Source organism: Miniopterus natalensis, chromosome X, assembly GCF_054644295.1.
Source record: "Miniopterus natalensis isolate mMinNat1 chromosome X, mMinNat1.hap1, whole genome shotgun sequence".
Taxonomy (NCBI): domain Eukaryota; kingdom Metazoa; phylum Chordata; class Mammalia; order Chiroptera; family Miniopteridae; genus Miniopterus; species Miniopterus natalensis.
The window spans coordinates 83,567,052-83,585,261 of record NC_142103.1 but is presented as its reverse complement, the minus strand read 5'-3'; the positions used below and the strand labels follow the sequence as shown (position 1 = coordinate 83,585,261).

The following is an 18,210-nucleotide window of genomic DNA, read 5'->3' as shown; positions in this document are numbered from 1 at the left end:
GCCAGCCTGCCACGTTTTTGCAAATAAAGCTTTATGGGAAGACAGTCACACCCATTCCTTTATTTATTGCCTATGGCTGCTTTCTTGCTAGGACAGTATACTGCAAAAGTCTCAAATATTTATTATTTGACCATTTACAGAAATTTGCTTTAATTTAATCTCATTATTAAGAGATCATTATTCTAATCCTAAGTATTTGGGGTACTATTCTGCATGAGCATTAACTATGAAAACCTTTTCCTAGCCTACAAAGTTAAAGGTTAAGGAAAGGTCAGTCAGTACATGCCACAATGTAATAATTTTCATGGAGATTTTCTCCATAAGGCATTTATAGGGGATTAAAATGAGTGTTGACAGAACTTTCATTAAGTAATGATACTGCCTCAAATAAAACTCTGCCCTAAAAAACCAAGATTGAAATATCTCAAGTAAGAAGATAGCATACTTAAAATGTATCTTAAAAGATGAAGCATTCAGTAAAATAAAAAGTTATGTATTTTGGAATGAAAAAAATTGAATATATAGTACTGGATAAATCCCAGCATCAAATTCCCTGACCTGGCTAGTAAGAACTGCAAAGAAACCTCCCCAGGTGGCTTTCACCCTTAAAAGATCCCAGAGTGGGGGTAGTTGCCCACATTTTGGGTCCTATAGGAAGACACATACCATAACAGTGGTGCTGCAAATGTCTGTACAAAGTTCTAGCTTTGTCCCCAAGATCCTCAGAAACCATTTTGGGAAGAGACACTCTTCATGAAGCAATTAGAGGCCATTTCTAATTACGTCTGGATTGTCAATATACGCTACATATATCCAAGGATGACATGGAATGCCATTAAGTGGAACCACAGTGAGAAATACAGGGTTTGTAATTAGACAAGGTGGGCTAGAATCTCCTGGACCACTGAAGTTAATATATATTGATTGATGGTGGGCATCTAAAACTTGTAAGGGCTGAATGCTAAGATCCTTTTATAGGGAATTTAATAAACATGCAAAGATCAATTTTACTGAATTACTAGCCTATAAGCCTCTTAAGTCACAAATATAGTTTCACCTTCTGAATTATAAAACAAATTCTCCTTGGGGAGAATCTACACATGTGGTAAAATTTTCAATTCATTTCTCAAACTTTGCTTTGGTGTCTGCTATAAGAAAGATCTGGTTTCTGTGCCACAAAATGTCACAGATTTTTCTCCCACTTTAAAAAAGCTGTTATCAAAGATAGGCTTTTTTCACTCAAACTTTGAAAATATAATCTGTGGCTTTATAAAATTACTTTAAAACAGTGATGATGAATGTAGGCAGTGAAAATGCTTTAGTGACTCATAATTAGATAACATTCAACTTGGAAAGAAGAGCAAAAGTACCTTTTACTAGAGAAAATGAAATGAGATGTTGCTAACATTTAGGTGAGCACACTGGTACTTTACAAACATAAAATTATAGCTTTACAAAAATCTGAGTTAGTACTTACATTTGAATGCCCTAATTTTACGTACTTAAAGTCATTAATTAAAAAACAAACAAACACAACAACTCAATTGCAAGTTGACAAACAGGACAAAATTCCTTGCCAAAAGTGGTCATTAAAAGCTAATAAATAGTTACAGAATATAGTTTACACTGACTTTTTAAAATAAAATTTTGTGTTAAAATAGTAAAAGAAAGGGCATAAAATAGAAACCATTCATTATGTTGTAACGGTGAATCCTGGTTTCGGGTTGCTATGCTAACAGTATTTATTCTGTACGATATATCTGTGTGGCCTGACATTCATTTTTCTTCCTCACTCCTCCTATTTAAAATTTCTTAGAGTAAACACAATACCATTTCTTTAACTATTCAATGATCATCCAGAAGCAAAAGTACAGCACAGGAAGATAATCTTTATTATATTGTAACTAGAAACAGAGCAGATAGCAAATTCACGAGGTATTTTTGATTATTACTCTTTTAAGATCAGGCTTCAATAGCAATAATCAAAATGAGTCTTAACTGCACAGATATTTTGGTCACTAATATAATATTCAAGGGTACAAAAGCCAGCAGTGTAAACTAATATAAAGGTAATGACTATGAGAATTTCCCACGGGCCAAAAATGTACATCAGTGCATTGAACTCTACCCTTGTATTTTCTTAATATTCTTTTTAAACATTGAAGAATTATCGTTACTTAAAATATCAAACATGCACATAGTATTCCTACAAGAATATTATCTTAATATTGTCAGTATTAATACCAAGCTATTCTTCCCCTCCAAATTCAATGAATCATGGTTCCATTCCCTATATGTATTAGTGTTAGTGGTAATGTGGAAACTTGATTTTGTTTTCAAGGTTAAATAGCAGATTGACTTCGCATTTAGTGGCCAGCTGTGTACCTTTTTAAATCAATTTAATTACATTTCATAAGCCCTGAGATTTTCAATAACTTGCCAATGATTGTATACTTTTACACTTCATTCCAATTAATTTGAACCCCACATAAGTATTTAAAATTATGTACAGATAGTTGTAACTAAAGTAGTGATAAAATTTACTACTTGTAAAATAATGCTGCTAATAAGGCCTTTAACTAAGAGCTGCATATTTTATGCATTTTTTGCTTGCTAGGAGCAATTCTTAAAATTATAGCTATGATTCGCTGTCAGCAATAAGTGCTTTTCACTTTGCTTACTTCTACACGGATAACCAAATTCACCTTTTCCCTCTCTTGTAAAATGACTTTTTTCCTTCCCCAAACATAAATGTTAATAGTCCAACTGAAGAGGTGCCAAAAGAAACTTAGAATTTGAACAGCAGATTGATAACTATAATGACTAGCAGAGAAATATATTCATAACAAGCATTCAATAGTGTCTATTACACATGGAATGCATGAATTGTAAGACAGTTAGTAGTCAGATACTTTTCATCATACACCATAGCTCATTTTGTTTAACAAGGGAATTCAAGGTTACCAGATTTAATTCGCCCTCAAATGTAAATCCAAGATTTTGAAATTTTAAAAACTGTTTTAACAGTTCTCAGAAAATGTAAACAAGTTAATACCAGTTGCTACTGCAAAATTAGTTAAGAGAAAAAAAGAACAATTACTTTCATATGTACAACTGAGGATAAGAAACACAAACTTAAGAAGTGTTAGTTCATTATTATTTTCTCCAGATTTATCCTTGCAGCATTTTTGTTCATATATTTCTTCTTGTTAACTTCTTTGAAGCTGAAAGAGAATTTTATTGTCTGAATGGATTTCCCTATATGCTTAGGTACATGTTAGTGAAAAGCTGGTGTAAATATAAGGCTGTATTTTCATGCCATGCCATGTTTCTGTATGATTTTTGCTAACATTAAATTTTTTATTGAAATGATTTTGTATATATATAATATGAGCATATCTGCCAACTTACTATGTATGAGATTGCTTGCTTATAATATCCAGTTTTTGTTGGTAGCTTTGAAGCATATTGCACACTTGTCATCTAGCATATTAATAAGTAACTCTTTTTAGAAAAGATACACTGACAAATTCTTAAGTTAATTGCTTTGGCCAAACATTTTTAGTCTGTCACAGGACAATAGCAATGGCAAAAACATTGACGATACAGTTCATGGTTCGGTTCTCCCATCTTACGGTACAGGTTCCTGAAAACACACACACAAAAGGACTTTGAAATACCAGCAAAACATCAAAATTATCAGAGAACATACATATGCATTTTCATAGGTTTTAATATCTTATTTCCTGCAATCTGTTAAATGTCAACATTTCATATTTGTCTGAAATCATACTTGTTAGTTATACTTAGGTACAAAGCAATTCTGTTGATAAAGTCTTTTCAGAATTTAATTAGAAATAAATAAGCATCTGATAATAAGTACACTGTTTGACTTTGCTAGTAGTTGGATTTTGTTTGAATCAGCTTAAAGTCTCTTACCATCAGATGTGGTATCCCAAAAGCATGAGCTGGCTGTGTGAAAGCCATATGCACTCCTCTGGACCACTGCACAGGTCACTAAAAATAAAGTCACAGAATGAAGACACTTATAAACAAAGGAAAAGATATCCAAGACTAAGTGTTTGAGTTCAGAGCTTTAAAGGGTATAAAAATAATAGAAAACAAAGCATTCAGCAAATAAATTTAAAAAAAAAAAAAGAGTCCCTCACTTTGATTATCTGCCACCATGATTTTGTCCCCACTGGATCCATTCTGTTTGTTACCCACTGCCATAACTACTGGTTATGTTCCCTGCCTCATGGGCATAATTTAGTCAAAGAAAATATTCCACTTTACAAACAATTATTGTGTGGTACTTCACAGTCCTACATGTAAGGAGGCATCGGGTTACTCAAAGGAAGACAGTAGTGTTCAGTAGGTTTCGGTGGAGATAACTGATATAAATGTAAAAGGTGATGCTACCAAACAAAAATAGATGATTAGCAAGAGCTCAAACTGCTTTTGGTGACGGGAAGAAGATATGACTTTGGGTGGTGGGCACACAGAGCAATATACAGACCTTGTAACATAGAAACCCACACCTGAAACCTATATCTTCATATTAACCATTGTCACCCCAATAAATTTAATAAAGTGTTAAAAAAAAGAAAGAAAAGAAAAGGAGAGAAGAGAAAGGAAAAGAAAACAAAGGAAAAGAAAAGAGAAAAGAAGAGAAAAGAGAAAAGAATAGCAAAAGATTTCCATCTTTTAGATATTATCATATATTATCTTCAGATGAATGTCAGAAGTCCTTCATACCCTATTAATGTCCAACTACAGTGTCTATCATTCATTTATATTCTCTAAATTCAGAGAAAATCCACAAGGACAAAGGTGAGTGAACTTCTAAGGCAGGACAGCAATACTTACCAATGTATTTATAAGCTTTTCCCAACTTAACCAAATGTGCTAAGGATTGTTCCACTATGCTTGCAGTCCACTGGTTGATGTTGTTGTAATTATAATCTTCACCACCCAAAACTCCATCTATACACTAAAAGGGCAGAGGACAGTTAAATAAATTATACACAAATTGCAGCAAAAAATGTATTCAAAACACAAAATGCATTTATAACCCAATAAAGCATCTTAGAAAATATGCATCTAGTAAGTATTAAGCAGTGTCTCTAATTGTTTAAGAATTTTCAAAGCATTTCCACATGCATTATCTCACCCTAAGAGATACTATGGGTCACATAAAGATAAATATGACATGGCATCTGTTGTAAGGAACTTAATCTAGCAAATAAGCTAATAATCCTGTAACACAAGGAAGACTAATCAAGGGTGATAAATTATATCATAAAAGGATTATGCAGGTGGAGATTTAAAAAGGGTGATATCAATTGGTTAAAGAATGGCTTTGAAACAGTTGAGATTTTAACTAGGTTTCAAATGCTAAAAACAAAGCTAGAGACCAATTTTAAACTTAATTATCATGTATAATAATTACATTCTCATTCATATTATGGAACTGCTTAGCTATAAAACTATCACGCCTGCCACTAAAAGTAAATCATCAACAAACACTATTTTTCGGGTGCTCTATAAAGGGAAAGTTAAATAATTTTCCACAGTACTTACTTCCATTCACTTCTGATATCTAATTAAGAGCACTGGTTCAGAATCACAATCTTAGGTTTTAAGGTCACCACTGCCACCTACTTACTCCGTGTGACCTTTTGCAAGTGACTAAACCTCTTGAAGCCCCTATTTAGAGCTACAACAGCCTCACCTCATCAGGTGGTTGTGAGAATGGAGGGATATAATGAATGCCATGTGCTCAAACAGTGACTGCCACAGAGTAAGCACAATAAGTCATGTTAGATATTATCTTCATCATCATTATTATTGCTGCTTATTTTACTTTTCCAGTTTTACTGAGATATAATTAACACATAATATCATGTAGGTTTAAGGTATACAATGTGATGATTTGATACACACACATATATATACTGTGAAATAATTACCATGATAAGGTGAATTAATGTACCCATCTTCTCAGTTATTATTTTTGCATGTGTGTTGAGAACATTTAAGATCTACTTTCAGCAACTTTCAAGTATACAATACAGTGTTAACTGTAGTTACCATGCTGTACATTAGATCCCCAGAAATTACTCATCTTATAACTGGAAGTTTGTGCCCTTTGACTTACATTTTCCTGTCTCTCCTCCTGCTCCCCGAGCCCTTGGCAACCACCATTCTATTTTGTTTCTATGAGTTCAACTCTTTTAGATTCCACATATAAGTGAGATCATGCAGTATTTGTCTTTCTCTGACTAATTTTGCTGCTATTATTTTATATTCAAGTGATAGAGCCTGGATAATAAAGCACTTTCAATTCATTTATAGAATACAGTTTAATCTCTCTCTCTCTCTCTCTCTCTCTCCCCCCCCCCTTGCGCGAGCATGAGCGCGCACGCGCACACACGCGCACACACACACACACACACACACGAGCATGTGTACATATGCAGCTTTCATTTACTACAATTGTAGTAAAAATTCATAAAGGCACAAATTAATATGAAATGTTAAGCTAGACAGTATGAAATCTTCACTAACGATAAAATGTAGAAAGAAAAGTTAGATTTAGAGGAGTTGAAGAAAGGAATGGGCTCAAATTATTCTCCTAGAGTATACAATAGCATGACAGAGTTAGAAGGGCCAGTAGCCCAAGGGTCAGGGCAACAGGGTTTTAATTCTGGCTTTATCATTCCCAAGCTGACGACCTTAGGTAAACTTCCTACTCTCCCTAGACTGCCTTTCCTGAATGGGAAACTAAGAGCACTCCTTATCTTAGTTCTTTCAGGGTATCTAAACAACAGAAAAACATCAGGGGCTCTGGATCCCACTGTAAATAGCCTTGCTAATTACCATTAATTAACACTTAGCCTTATTTTTAAAAAATATATCTTTATTGATTTCAGAGAAAGGGAGAAGGAGAGAGAGATAGAAACATCGATGAGAGAGAGTCATTGACTGGCTGCCTCCTGCAAGGCCCCTACTGGGGATCGAGACCACAAGCCCTTCATGTGCCCTGAACAGAAATCAATGCTTAACCGCTGAGCCATGTGGCCTGGCAACACTTAGCCTTCTTAATTAGCATCACCCAAGAGGCCCACTAGATATTGAGGTCCTTAACCTGTCTGTATTCCCAGGGCCAATCTCAGGAAATGGGCACGTAGCTGGCACTCAGTAAATGTTTGTTGTTGAAGTAATATTGGCTTTGACATATTCTCTGGGTATCCTAAATCAAATCTACTTTAGACTAAATTTCATGTTTATCCCACTTGTAACTCACCTTTTCTTTGAGAATTTATTTGGGGGCTAATTCTATTACTGATAACAAATAAAATATATGCATATCACTGATAAGTGAGTGGATCTAAGGAATTCTGAGGGAAAAATATTAGCATAGGGGCTCAGAGTAAGAATCCTAAGGAAAGAAAATAAGATTAGAAAGAGATAAGGAAAACAGAAATCCCTACTGAAACTGTTATCATCTAGAAAATGCTGAAATGTTTTAAAATAGTGCTCTCTCACTCTCTCAAGCCTTTTCTTTCTTTTTTAAAATTTATCTTTATTGTTGAAAGTATTCCCCCTTTTCCCCACTGACCCCTTCCACCCCACGTCCACTCCAATGCCTCAGGAGCAAAAAGCTGGTTCATGGGAAGTGAGGAGCGGGGAAGAGGATAGACATGTAGCTGACCTGAGATTTGTTTGAAGTCTCTCTCTTATTTCATATAAAAATTTCAAGTGAAGCCTGGTCGGAGTGGCTCAGTGGTTAAGCATAGACCTAGGATCCAGGAGATCATGGTTGGATTCCTAGTCAGGGCACATGCCTGGGTTTTGGGCTTGATCCCCAGTAGGGGGCGTGCAGGAGGCAGCTGATGAATGACTCTCATCACTGGTGTTTCTCTCTCCCTCCCTCTCCCTTCCTCTCTCTGAAATCAATTAAGACTTTTTTTTTAAAAAATATATCTTTATTGATTTCAGAGAGGGGAAAGGAGAGGAAGAGAGAGAGAGAGAGAAACATCAATGATGAGAAAGTCATTGATCAAGCCCGCAACCCGAGCATGTGCCCTGACCAGGAATCAAACCCCGATCGCCTGCATCCTAGGTCGACTCTCAACCGCTGAGCCACGGCCGGCCGGGCAAGACATATTTTTAAAAAAACTTCAACTGAAGCCTGCTTTTGACTCCATAATGTATCAGAGTTTGTTTTTTATTAAAAAATGTTTTTGGCTAAATTATTTATATTATTTAATTCTCTCTTGCAAGTATTTAAGTAAAACCAATGCTCTAAAACCCACCCAGTGGCTCCTTGCCCCACCTAGCCACCGCCAAAAATGCATATACCAGTTTAAGAAGCATGGTTCTTTAATTTAATAAAACATGAAAGTAATACATGCACAAGGTTTTAAAAATCCAACAGAAGAGAGGAGATTACAATGAAAAGCAAGAATCCCCTCCTCACCCTTCCCCATTCCCAGTTCCATTCCCTAGAGGAAATCCTGTCAATGTACAACTGTTTTTATTTCATCTAAAAGAGATTATCCCAGCATCCAAATAATGTTTATACCAACATTTCCTGATTTATGAAATAGACAACGTCTCTAGAGCTTCTACTGAGAGAAATGAAAATTTAGTTCCCTCAGAGCACCTGCCACCTTCTGTCTCTTTCCCTCAATAGTGAATTCAGTATTTTTGCTTCAATATATTTACACTGTTAGGAGCATGTTTCTTTTCCACTCCAGGCATTTCCCTCCACACAGAGGATTTTTCCTTAACATTTCTAGCCTCTTTTCCCACCTGTTATTATTCCTCCCCATGGAGGAGGAATGAGTTACTTGGTTGATGAGTGACAACTGTTGTTCCACCATTCTCATTTGGGAGAGCCAATCTCTCAAATGCCTTGGACTTAAGTGTTTGGTTCCTCCTTCCCTCTCCACCCAGACCAACAAAAGGTGCCAGCCTGGCTAACTGTTTCTCTCTGCTGACTCAATCTTTCCCTTGGATGCCTCTTCCAAGGCCTGAACATAACAGTTAGCAAAACGTGCTCCAATCTCCAACCTAGTCTTTACCAATAATAAAGATGATATTTTATTCTTTCTGGTGATTCTTGTCTTTTCATTTGGCTCAGAACGTGAGTAAAGAAGGTCTAGCCTGGCCGTGCATGGCTCAGTGGTTGAGCATCGACCTAGGATCCAGGAGATCACGGTTTGATTCCCGGTCAGGGCACATGCCCGGGTTCCAGGCTCGATCCCCAGTCGGGGGAGTGTAGGAGGCAGCTGATCAATGACGACTCTCTCATCATTGATGTTTCTATCTCTCTCTCTCTCTCCCTTCCTCTCTCTGAAATCAATAAAGATATATTTTTTTAAAAAAAGAAGTCTATTTAAAAGGCTACTCAAATACCCCAGCATCCTTTTCTTTATGTTCCATCAACCAGGAACACTATGAGAAATAAGGTTGTTATCACTCCTGCCTTTCCCATGACCTCCATCCCCTCTCCCACCTCCCAATTGCCCTCATTTGCTTTTGTACTGTCAAGGTATTGAAAACATTTGCATTGTTTTAAAAATTAAATATTCCTGGGCTACATAGTTCTGACACATATTTCTGAACTATTGAAATATGGCAGGATTTTCAGGTGCCTGTCTAGGCCTCAAGCTGATCATAGTGGTACAACGTGAGCTCTGACTGAGTTCTGGGTGAGTGTATGTCCCAGAACATTCAGGCAGGTAAGGCACTGCCTCAGGACAGGCTGATGAGGTGTTCAATGCCTAGACTAAAGGCAGGTAGGGTCGGCTAGGACACAGGCCCCAACAGCCATACCAATAAAACAAGCCTGCTTTCTAGGTCAGCTGATTTTTTCTAGGATTTGGCACAGTTAAAAATGACTCAGGACTATTAAAAGTGTGCATAAATACCTTACCCACAGTGTAGATGCCACTAGACTAATTCTTCTGCAAGAATTGATTCCCAAAGAGAACTACTTGTCTATTTGCCTAACAGAAGGCCAGACTGATATTTCAAATATTGTTCTCAAGATTTTGATTTACCATCATACCAATGTCTAAAAGATGTTAAGTAATTATTTTTCCAATTATATCGGGCTAAATAAAACATATAATGACCAAAGGCAGATATTTCTATGGTCTCTTATTTCTCTGATATATATGACATATATAAATATATAAATTTACATATATAAAAGTATGTATATGTGTATCTATAGTATTAACATTTAAAATAATATTTGGCCTACTGGGATAAAAGTTATTTTGTTCAAAAGACAGGGCATCAATTTTAGAAAACAGCAAACCAGTTTTTTGGACTCATACTTAAACATCACTTTCAGAGTAAGCTCCAGATGCCTGGAAGCATACAACACAACATAAAAGCATTGGCCGGGTGGGTCAATTGGTTGGAGAGTCGTCCTGTACACAGAAAGGTTGAAGGTGCGATCCCTTGTCGGGGCAAGTACAGGAGGCAACCAATCGATGTTTCTCCCATCAATGTTTCTCTCTCTCTTTCTCTCCCTTCCTCTCTCTCTAGAAATCAACAAAATCATATACTGGAGTGAAGGGGGGGCGTTGGTGCAGGGAAGAAGGGGTCAATGGGGGAAAAAAGAGGATGTCTGTAATACTTTCAACAATAAAGATAAATTAAAAAAATAAAATCAAGGGGAAATCAATAAAGTTAAATTAAAGGGGTTGGGGGGGGGGGAAGAAAACATAGAAGCGCTCCTGTAAAGAATTAGCAATAAAATACTAAAAATCTTGTTTTAATACTAAGGTTTCTAACTTTGTACTGAAAGTCAAAACACAGCTTTTTAAAACTGCAATCAATGCAGCAGCCCTCAAAATGAACAAGATGTATAGCTTACCTCTTTAACAATATTGTGGGCTTCATCCGCATTGAAACCAACCTAAAGGGGGAAAACAAAAGACAAAGCTGCCTTTAACAGAGACTTCGTCTTATTGGTAGTAAACAGAATCCCCTAGGCTGGCCTAGACAGGTGTTAGTGACAGGCGACCACAGTGATAAGGGGAAACCAGTCTACTGAGGCTGCTAATCCTACCTCTAACACTTAAAATTCTAGAATGCTTTCCCCACCTACCTCCCCAGAGATTTTGATTCATTTGGTCTGGGGCAGAGCCTGGGCAACTATATTTTTTTAAGTGCTCTACTGGTGATTCTGATGAACACCTTAGACTGAGAATCATTGTATTGTAGAGCACAGGAAACAGCAGGAGGCGGGTATAAAAATGTGTCATCAGTGTACAGGAGATGGCTGCAGTGAAGTGAGAATGAGGTGGTCCATGAGAACAGAATGCTTAATAGATTACTTCAATTTTGCTTTTAACTTATGCTAGGCAAAAATATGGCTTTCCTGAATTAAAGATTATGAAAATACTTGACCATTCTAAATGAATGACCCTTTAATGCTATATAATAAATCTGCAACCTAGCGTTTCCTTTGGAGTGACTTGATTGACTCCTGAGTTAAAAGCAACTATTAATGACATCTAAGTGTCTGCCCCAGAGTAGAGAACTAGGCTGTGCGATAAGATTGAAATCTACATCAAAATACTTCAGGTTAATACATGATTCATTTCCATGGAGAAGTTTTTAGGTGCTTTATGACATCAAAATCTTTGCAAATCCCATTATACAACTTAAAATTAGTTTGTTTTTTTTAAAATCCAGTAAATTCTGAAAATAAGTATCATCTTGAATATAGGTATAAAATATTTTCAACACAATTACACCACAGAATTCCCCAATAAAAGAGTAAAAATACCCTAAATGATTAGGAATATTATGAAAACAGCCCACACGTTTTGACCCTATTAAAATGTTCATTTTACCTTAATATAAGATCCTCATGTATGTTCAAAAGTGGTCTACAAATTTAAGGATGTCCATTTCACTTTGATTTGGAAAGTTGCCAAATAATCGGGATGTATAAGGTGGCCATGGTGACATATGTAATTTCATTTCTTTTTAAATATAAGTATTTAGGAAGTACTGTCCTACAGAACCCTTTTAGGAGTCAGGAGACTAGCACTTGTTGGGGTAATGTGCCTGAGGGTGAAATTGCTTGTGGCTCAATTTCTAAAATAAGAATAATTTAACACTCCTCTGTAAGTATCTACGTGTGCTACCTGCATCAAAGAACTAATTAATTAAAATGTGGTTTTAGCTTCTATAGGAGCCCACATCTTAAAGACAGATGAACCAGAAGATCCTTCCAGGGGTCTAATAATATTTTATGCTGCCCCTCCATTATGTGCCTACTTTTTTTTTTTTCACTGCACCATTCACCTGTGACTACATTTTCTGTGGGACAGAAAATTTTTTTGTCTCTTCTGCCCTTGCAGGCCTATCACAGGATATGTTGGGATCCAACAGGCCTCATCTTCCTACTGGTTAATATGAAGCAAGAGTTGTTGTGAGGTCAGAGGCTTGGGTTCAAATGGAGCATCTGTCATTCCTGGCAGTTTTAACTTTGGGCAAGTCTCTTAGCCACCATGGAAGTCAGAGTCCCCATTAGGAACAGGAAAATAACAACCCACATCATGGGGTTCTAGCGAGGTTTCAGGAAGCCTCAGGCAGTCAGTAAGGCTCCATAAAGCACCTCCTTTCAGCCCACCCAGGCCAGAGCCACAGGGAGCTGGAGCGGCTTTGCAGCCAGGGCCTCGCTGGCAGGGCGGCGGCACCTACCCTGGGGACGCCAAGAGGCAGCAGCCGGGAAGACCGGTTTCTAAGGCCTGTGCCTGCAGACGGGCGGTGCCCGCCAGCCCATCCCCATCCCACGCACCCCGAGTCAGGCTTGCCGCCCCTGGGCCGGACCCAACGGCCCACCTCAAACGCTACCGGCCGCCCCTGCCACCCAGGCCTCTCAGCCCACCCTTCAGGCCTCGGGGTGGGGAGACGGGCGGGGTGGGGTTCCCGGTCTGGAGGAGAAGACCCAAGATCAGCGGACACTGCACCCCAATTCTCCGGGCCTCCCGGCGCCGGAAGAACACCCGGCAGATACCCCGAGCAGAGGCGGGAGGGGGCGGGGGTCGCTCGAAGGCGGCCGAGGGGCGGTACCTCATCGCAGTGGCGGTGATACTCCTCCATGGTGCCTCGGACTCTCCCAGGGGGCGGAGCGATGGGCGGGTCCAGCTCCGCGGCCGCGCACTGGCCTCCGGGGAGACGCCGCCCCCGCTTTTATCCCGGGGTGGTCCCTACGTAGCACCCGCCTTTGTGACTCGGCCGCACCGCCTCCCTGGGAGCGACGTCACGGTTCCAGGCGGTCAGAGGGCTCTCCCCGCTTCCTCTGACCTTTCTGGAAACAAGGGATGGGTGTTAAAGAGCTGGGAATTGGGCCAATGTGGATCAGATGGGGTGTCGTGGTGTCAGTCACTTTAAACTCCGCATTATTGTTTCAGTGCCCACTGCTGCGGTTGTTTCACATATTTATGCATCATCTTCCAGGAAAGAAGTGTAGTTAATGCAGTAGTGAACAAGCTCCTTTGATTCTGTCACTTTCTAGCTATGTTACTTGGAAAAAATTAACCTCCCCACAGCTTCAGTTTTCTTGTATGAAAACTTAAAATTATGCCTAGTTCATGGTTGCTTGTAAAGATCAAATGAGATGCTGTATACATAACTCTTAAAGTGTAGGCTCCTCTACCCCTCCTCCTCAAGGACTATGTAAAAAGAAATATTTGATTCATAGGAGAGAAATTACAAATATCTAAATTAAATGACAAATTTTAGCAGAACAATGGTTATGTTTATTTAAAAATTCCTACATTCCAGATTATCCTAAGGATTTCCATATTGAAACCCACAACAACCCAGCAGGTTTGGTTCTCTTACCATCATCCCATTTTTCTGTTCTTTTTTCCCCCATTAAATTTACTGGGGTGACTGGCTAATAAGATTATATAGGTTTCAAGTGTACATGTCTAGGATACATGATATGTATATTGCTTTGTGTATCCACCACCCAAACTCAAATCATCTTCCGTCACCAAATATTTGGCTCCCTTTACTCCTTTCCACCCACCTCAGCCCCGTTCCCTATGATAACCATCACGCTGTTGTATGTGTCTCTGAGTTTCAGCTTTATATCCCACATAGGAGTGAAATCCTATGGTTCTTGGCTGTTTCTGATTGACGTATTTTGCTTAGCACAATATTCTCAAGGTCCATCAATGTTGTCACAAATGGCAGTATTTCATTATTTCAGTATTTCATTGTGGCTGAGTAGTATTGCACTGTTTATATGTACCACATCTTCTTTGTCCGGTCCTCTGTCAAAGGGCACTTTGGTTGTCTCCTTATCTTGCCCACCGTGAATAACGCTGCAAGGATTATGGGGGTGCTAAGACTTTGCGAATATGTTTTTGGGTTTCTCGGGTAGATACCCAGAAGAGGGATTGCTGGGTCATATAATTACTATATTCTTTTTTTTTTTTTTTTCAGAACCACCAGACTATTTTCCATAGTGGATGTGCCAGTCTACATTCACCAGCGGCAAATGAAGTTTCCCTTTTCTCCACAACCTCTCCAACACTCGTTGTTACTGGTCTTGTTGGTAATAGCTATTCTAACAAGTGTGAGGTGGTATCTCATTGTAGTTTTGATTTGCATTTCCCTGATAGCTAGTGAAGTTGAGCATCTTTCCATATATCTGTTGTCCTTTTGTATGGCTTCATGGGAGAGGTGCCTGTTTAGGTCTCTGCCTATTTTTTAGTTGAATTGTTTGTTTGAAGTTGAATTGTATGAGCTCTTTATATATTTTGGATATTACCCTTGTCAGAGCTGTTGTTTTCAAATACCATCTCCCGTTCAGTAGGTTGCCTTTTTGTTTTGTTGGTGGTTTCTTTTGCTGTGCAGAATCTTTTTCGTTTGATATAATCCCATTCATTTATTTTTGCCTTTAGTTCCCTTGCCTTTGGGTCCAAATTCATAAAATGTTCTCCACGGACCAAGGTCTATATGTTTAGTACCTATGTTTTCTATTACAGAATTTATTGTTTTATACCTTATCTTTACGTCTTTGATCTATTTTGAATCAACTTTTGTACATGGTGACAAACTGCAATCTAGTTTCATTCTTTTACATGTGGCCTTCCAATTTTCCCAGCACCATTTATTGAAGAGGATTTCTTTTCTCCACTGTGTGTTTTTGGCTCCTTAGTAAAAAATTATTTGCTCATATACATGTGGGTTATTTCTGGGCTCAAATAGCCAAAGCAGTCTTGAGAAGAAAGAATGAAGCCAGAGGTATTATCCTACATGACTTCAAATTATACTACAGAGCTATGGTAATCAAAACAGCATGGTATTGGCGGAAAACAGACACATAGACCAATGGAACAGGATTGAGAGCCCAGAAATAAAACCACATGTATATGAACAAATAATTTTTAATAAAGGAGCCAAAAACACACTATTGAGGAAAGAAAGCCTCTCCAATAAATGGTGCTGGGGAAATTGGAAAGCCACATGGGAAAAAAAAAAAGAAAGAAAAAGAAAAGAAACTACATTACAGTTTGTCCTCGTGTATAAAAATAAATTCAAAATGGATCATCCTATTTTTCAAGGTGAAAATTTAAGTAATTTGTCCAAGGTTATATATGTAGTAAGTAGTAGATGAAGGATTTAAACTCAAGTAGTCTGATAGCAACACCAAAGTTCTTAACCACTGTATTAGTTTCCTATTCCTGTTGTAACAAATTACCATAAAATTAGTGGCTTAAAGCAGCACAGACTTATTATTTTACGGTGTTAGAGGTCAGAAGTCTAAAATGGTTCTGCAAGACTGTATTCCTTCTGGAAATTCTAGGGGAAAATACATTCCCTTGTTGTTTTCAGCTTCTAGAAGCTGCCTATATGCTTTGGCAATATTAGTTTCACGCTCACACGTGGCTGCAGTAGTTCTTGGTTCACAAGGAATGAAGGCATCAGATCTAATGAAGAAGATGGATATTGACTTGGGTTGATCAGTTTTTCATAGAAAGGCAAATCTTTCCTCAAGTCGCCAGGAATCTTTTCAGGTTCCGTTGGCCAAGATTGGGCCACCTCATTTCTCCCTTGGCAAAACCTATGGAAAAACATATGCTTGTCATTTTCATCTTCTATGGTGAAAAATGAGCCCTGCTAGAAAGGAAAAAGGGAAGGGAAATAATTGTTGGTAGGATAGTTCTTCCCAGCTTTTTGATGCCATGGTACAAATGTAAAAGATAGTGTTTACAGGGTATATTGGGTGCATCTTTGGTTAAGAATATCTTCTTCAGATTATGTAATTAGAAGGAAATATAAAATAGAAAAGATGTTAAAAACTGAATTTGTAAAATGCTTTAATGAGGCCCTCAATTTTGCTTTAATGAGGCCCTCAATCTTGCTTTTATAAACATAACGTTTTATATCTGGATTTATGCTCAAAATAGCTATAAACAATTTTCCTTTGAGAGTTTTTAATAATACTTTTTCCTGCAAATCATAATAGATTCTATTTTTGAGAAGTGTCCTTCATAGAAGTAACTGATAAAACATTTTTGATTGCCATAACTAAGGGTGGGTGCATATAATGAGTACAGGCCACAGATTCTGCTAAACAGAGCCCCCACAAAAAATTATTTTGCTCAAAATGTCAATATTGTGTTAGATGAAGATGAACAAGAAAATTTCCCTGTCTCCACGGAGTTTACAGTCTAGTGGGGGAAAGCAACCAATATGTAATTACTATATATTTGTGTATATACATGTATGTACATATATATAAAGTGGGGCAAAAGCAGGTTTACAGTTGTGAGTATGCAAAACACAGTTTATTCTTGTATTATTACTTATTACTTATTAATTATTGTACTATTTTTCATATGAACAACTGTAAACCTACTTTTGCCCCCCCATATATACTTGCCCTCAATAGTTTTACCAAAGTAGAGCTGAAATATCTTTTTTTAATATTTCTCTCTAGAGTGCAAGCTTCTTGAGAACTTCTTTGTGTTTATTTTAGGGCTTAGTGGCACTTTGCACATAGTAGGTGCTCAATTAATATTGTTACAAGAATATGCCCAACAACAACAAAAAAGAGAAATGGCCCCGCTGGCATGGCTCAGCAATTGAACATTGACCTATGATCGTGGAGATCGAGGTTTGATTCCCAGTCAGGGCACATGCCTGAGTTGCAGGCTCATTCCCCAGTCTGGGGCCTGCAGGAGGCAGCCAATCAATGACTCTCTCATCATTGATGTTTCTATCTCTCTCTTTCTCCCTCTCTCTCTTCCTCTCCCTGAAATCAATAAAGACATATTTTTTTAAAAATGAGGAATAGATAAATCATTTAAAAAATAAATCATTTTTGTAATTTTATATTCCTTCCAGAATCCAAATGTCCAATACATGAAAGTATTATTTGTCTGTACAGCCTTTCACAGTTCTGTTAACCCCATTGAAGCATTAGCCATTCTTATTATAAAACACTAAGAATTCATCCAGTACCTTGTAATGGCTTTTATGATCTCCTGTAGAAATGATACGAGAAACATACACTTATCATTTTTATTTTTGTGTGAAGAGGAATTAATAAGTTTAATATCTATCATTCTGGCAATGTTTTTATTTCTGGATTTTTTTTTGTTTTTGGTTCTAACATGATATAAAATGTTTGGATAGAATGCCCATTTAATATAAATCATATATGCCTAAGACAAGTCTCTGACTGTATTAGGTAGTCTAAATATCTTTATTACATTTTGATGTAAGAAGAACAAATGAGTCGTGTGGATGTTTACTCTGCAAGCAGATCCCCAGATAAGCATTGCATCCAGTCATTTATTTTCTTGCTTTAGGTGTCTCTATTGAGAACTAAATTGTAAAGGTTGGTATATCAGTTGAAAAAAATATTCACAGACTTAAAATTTTAAAACAAGACTTGCCCTTTATAAGAATAGCTTTGAGGAAGGGGTAGTGAGATACCTCCACCTTCCAATTCCTTAGCAAATCAAAAGTATAGACTTTCTTTTATACCCAAGTATACTTGGCGTTTTAATTTTAATTTCCTTGAAAGTGGAGCCAGGTATAAAGTTCTCTGTGGGTGGCTTCCACTTTTCAAAGCCCCCAGTCACCTTGACATATTTTAGGTACATTCTTAAACCCTGTATCATTTTTTTAAAACACTTTATTAAA

At 37.6% G+C, this 18,210-nt stretch overlaps 1 protein-coding gene across 1 annotated transcript; it reads right to left on the bottom strand.

Annotated features, from left to right (window-relative positions):
* Positions 1 to 1,869: 1,869 nt before the first annotated feature.
* DYNLT3 (dynein light chain Tctex-type 3) lies at positions 1,870 to 13,144 on the bottom strand. Its single transcript, XM_016216755.2, has 5 exons — positions 13,114 to 13,144; positions 10,901 to 10,942; positions 4,870 to 4,993; positions 3,940 to 4,017; positions 1,870 to 3,646 (listed from the first exon to the last, which is right to left on the bottom strand). The coding sequence occupies exons 1-5, from the start codon at positions 13,141 to 13,143 to the stop codon at positions 3,570 to 3,572; spliced, it is 351 nt and encodes a 116-aa protein (XP_016072241.1). The 5' UTR covers position 13,144; the 3' UTR covers positions 1,870 to 3,569.
* Between the last annotated feature and the right edge of the window lie 5,066 nt (positions 13,145 to 18,210).